At 28.5% G+C, this 3806-nt stretch overlaps 1 protein-coding gene across 1 annotated transcript; it reads right to left on the reverse strand.

The window, feature by feature from the left end:
• Positions 1–1284: 1284 nt before the first annotated feature.
• LOC115034941 lies at positions 1285–3366 on the reverse strand. The gene is made up of 3 exons (XM_029492507.1): positions 3156–3366; positions 2880–3046; positions 1285–2781 (listed from the first exon to the last, which is right to left on the reverse strand). The coding sequence occupies exons 1-3, from the start codon at positions 3256–3258 to the stop codon at positions 1285–1287; spliced, it is 1767 nt and encodes a 588-aa protein (XP_029348367.1). The 5' UTR covers positions 3259–3366.
• Between the last annotated feature and the right edge of the window lie 440 nt (positions 3367–3806).

The raw sequence follows: 3806 nt of genomic DNA on the forward strand, positions 1-3806 counted from the left end.
AATACAGGCTAAGGTTCTTTATAAAAAAATAACAATAGTATTGTTCGAAATCGTCGCCTTTAATAATTATTAATTACGCCGTAAGACTACCGGTCTGCGGGACGCACATTAACAAAACGTACATGATTTCGGCACCAGCATAATTCTCATTGGTCGGTTCAAATCGACTTGTTTTCCCGCGCTAATAGTTATCACATAGTTATATATCTGTTATCAACAAAATATAACAAAAATGGGTTGTTAGAAATACTAAAAGGGAAGGACAACGTTTTGTCTGCAAGTAAGTGGATATTGGTAAAATTTAACATGATGTAACGTTTTATGTCAAATTTGATTTTCTAATACTACCTAGTACTTACCTATTTATCCTTGATTGTTGGATTATGAATAAGTAATAAATAATAATATAATAATTTGTAATTGGCCCAGCCCTCCACATCAACATTTGACAACTACCACATATTTATAATTGTTTAGTAATGATTATTAATTTTCAATCAAAATTACAGATTATTGTTTGGTAACTGCAAAGCAATTTTTATTTCACAAACTCAAGAAAATAATATGCTCTTAAAATATAAATCTAAAAACAAATTACACTATTAACATTTGATTCCATTATGATATAGGTATTGGATTCCCCATAAAACTTAGACTTGCTTCTTTGGAAAACACTCATTCCACTGTTGTTGTGCACTTGTGCGACAAGTGGATGATTTTAATAATGCCTTTTATTGTTAGAAATCCTTTTTATAACAACTAGATAAAGATGATAATTGTAAATATGAAACACATTTAATTTAACATAAAGTTACTACCTAATTATAAGTCTTGTAAATACTTTTTTTATTTTACTTATTGTAAGTCGATTTCCTTAAATTATTTAATCTCCATATATTTATCACAATTTTTGTCGTACGTTTAACTCGCATCTGTCTGTTACACTCTATAATTACATAATTCACAAAATAATTATTTATTAAATCTAAAAACTAAAAAATATAAAATAAATTAATAGGTAAATTATAATTAGGTACATGCCTATTTAAAATCATTAATTGTTATATTTAATATTTAGTAATTATCCTAGTTTTACCTTTTCAAAGATAATTGTCATTGTTAGCTTATTAGTATAATTTCAATGTGATTTTGCATTTGGTTGATTTTTATTGATGTTTTGTTGTAAGTTTCTTTTACGCTTATTTTTTTTCGAATTTTCAGTTTTTGCTGGTCGTCCCACCACTAATCTACTACTGCCTCTAGTCACTCCAGGTCTTCGTCGACTTATTGATGTAGGTTGAACTCGTATTTTAGCTTTATTAGCATGACGAAGAGAAATCTGTTTCCCACAAGTGGACAAAAATGTTTCCCAAGAGTTTTTGGTTGTGACGTTTCCAAGTTTTTCAAAAATATATTTAACGATTCATTTGTTGATCCAAATTCGTCATTTTTGTGAACCATTAAATCTACAACGCTTTGAAAGTCCTGTTGTACAGGTTTTAATACATTATTTGTTATTAATTCTGGTTGTTTTTCATCTATAACAACTTTACTCATATTATTTGTATAATTTACATCAATAATTTCAGTATTATTTTCTTCAATCTCGTCTTGAGCATTTAATGAATTATAAAATGATAAAGGTTGAACTTTGTCTCCAAATGCTAAAACAGCCATATTATATCTACATTTAGCTGTAACTGGTGGTGCATTAGGTAGTTCTTTACTAAAAAAAAAATATACTGCTGCTTGGTGTTTGCAAAAGGTCCCCAAATGACCTTGATAGCAAGTACAATACCCCAATGTTGCATTTACTTCATACATTTCTGTATCTTTTTCACTTGGTACTTTAAACATATTATTTTCCAATGATTCAATCATATCGATCGTTAGATACTTAATTTTTTTTTGTAATGATATTAAAAATAAACGTGATACATCACAACGACTATTACAAAACTTTCGAATTCTGCGAATATAATAATGCTCCATTACAGTACTTGTGAAATCCACTAACGAAACCACATTATAAGCTTTATTTCTGGATAAAACTATATCTTTATATATTCTGACACATATCTCGCTGAAATTGTTGGTTTGGTGTCCATGGGTTTCAAAGTTTCTATAAGATAAAACCCATATTTCCTTACGCTTCCAATATAAATTTACATAGTTAACCCAGTTGGGATACTTAGCTACATTAACATTATTATTGCTGTCAATGGCATTTAAATAAGCGACTTCAGCCATTTCTACACTTGATGCCGTTAATATTTTATTAAACAATGCATACAAAATAGGGCGATCTAACTTTTCAATGTTATTTTCACTACCCCATAACCACCTCCAAACAGATTGACATATGTGGAAACGACACAGTAACTGCTTTGATTGTGGCCATACAGATTGTAATGCCTGTCTTTCTGCTTCACTGTCATCTGTTATGAATAATTTTGGAAAACATTCACCACCAAATCCATCAGGACCAACACAATTCTTAACTAATTCAAATCCAATTTTATAATCATTCATTGACTGACCTTTAGTGATAATTACAGCTAATGGAACAGCACCAACAGCACATGGGGTAAGCATGAATGTAATAGAATGATTATGTGCATCACATGACGCTGTACTATCAGAGAATACTATGTCTTTTGAGTAAGGTAATTTATGTGCACGTTGCATCAGTGGTGTACAAATAACAACAGCAAATGGTTCTTCATTAATTAAAATCTTAACTCCTTTTTCTTCATATGAGGCTTTTTTTGACTGAAGTTTCTTCAATAAAAATAAAAATATTAGTCAAATCATAATAATTGATAGTAACTAATGGATAATTGTAAATAGGTACCTATTAAATAATAATAAATACCTACCTCTATTACGCCCTCCCCAATTCTTGGGCCTAGATTAAATTCTCTCCATACATTATGCCAATGCTGAACTGTTCTGTACTTTGGGTTTAGAGATGCATCAGCAATAACATATTCATCACCTTCTAACTCCAGCTTACCTTCATGAAATGTCATTGAGTCAGTTATTCCTAAATAATAAACAATGATATAAATTATACATAGGTAGTTAAGTACAATTTGAAACTTTAAATTAAAAAATAAAATTATTAATTTTGTAAAAACTAATACTTAACTAACCGAGTCCATCATTAAAGTAAGTTTCAAATAACTGCCTTGTATCAGGAATACTTCTTAAGTTACCTAACGCATCAGCTGTGTCTAGTGTATGAGAATGATTCATATTAATATAAATTTCAGCAATCAAATCCTTCTAAATATTGAACAAACAATAATAACAATTAGAATTATTGATAATGGCTCATTTTCTTAATAATATTGAATAATAATATACTTTTTTTTTCTTCTTATTTATTTTCTTACCTTAATATATTTATCTTTTTTTTAGTGTTTTCTGTACACTTTTTAACTTTTATGGATATATTTGCTAGACAGTTTAAGTTTTTTGATTTTCCTCTCTTATTTAGAACAGACACAACTTTTTTAAAACTACTATGATGACATACATAATCTTTTCTGAAAATCAATACAAATATATTGTGTTAAATTGTTATATATATATATATTAAATTTACCTACATATTCAACTTACTTGCAAACAAAACGTTGTAACCGATACCAATAAGTTGACAAAGAGGTAACAGGTTTGAGGTTAATGGTAGGATGAGCAGCAACAAATGAAAATTGAATTACATTTTATACAAAAATTATGTAAAAAAAATTCACAATAAAACACAATAAAAATCACATTAACTTGTACTGTTAAAAGTA

This window comes from Acyrthosiphon pisum, unplaced genomic scaffold (assembly GCF_005508785.2).
Source record: "Acyrthosiphon pisum isolate AL4f unplaced genomic scaffold, pea_aphid_22Mar2018_4r6ur Scaffold_21600;HRSCAF=24385, whole genome shotgun sequence".
NCBI lineage: Eukaryota > Metazoa > Arthropoda > Insecta > Hemiptera > Aphididae > Acyrthosiphon > Acyrthosiphon pisum.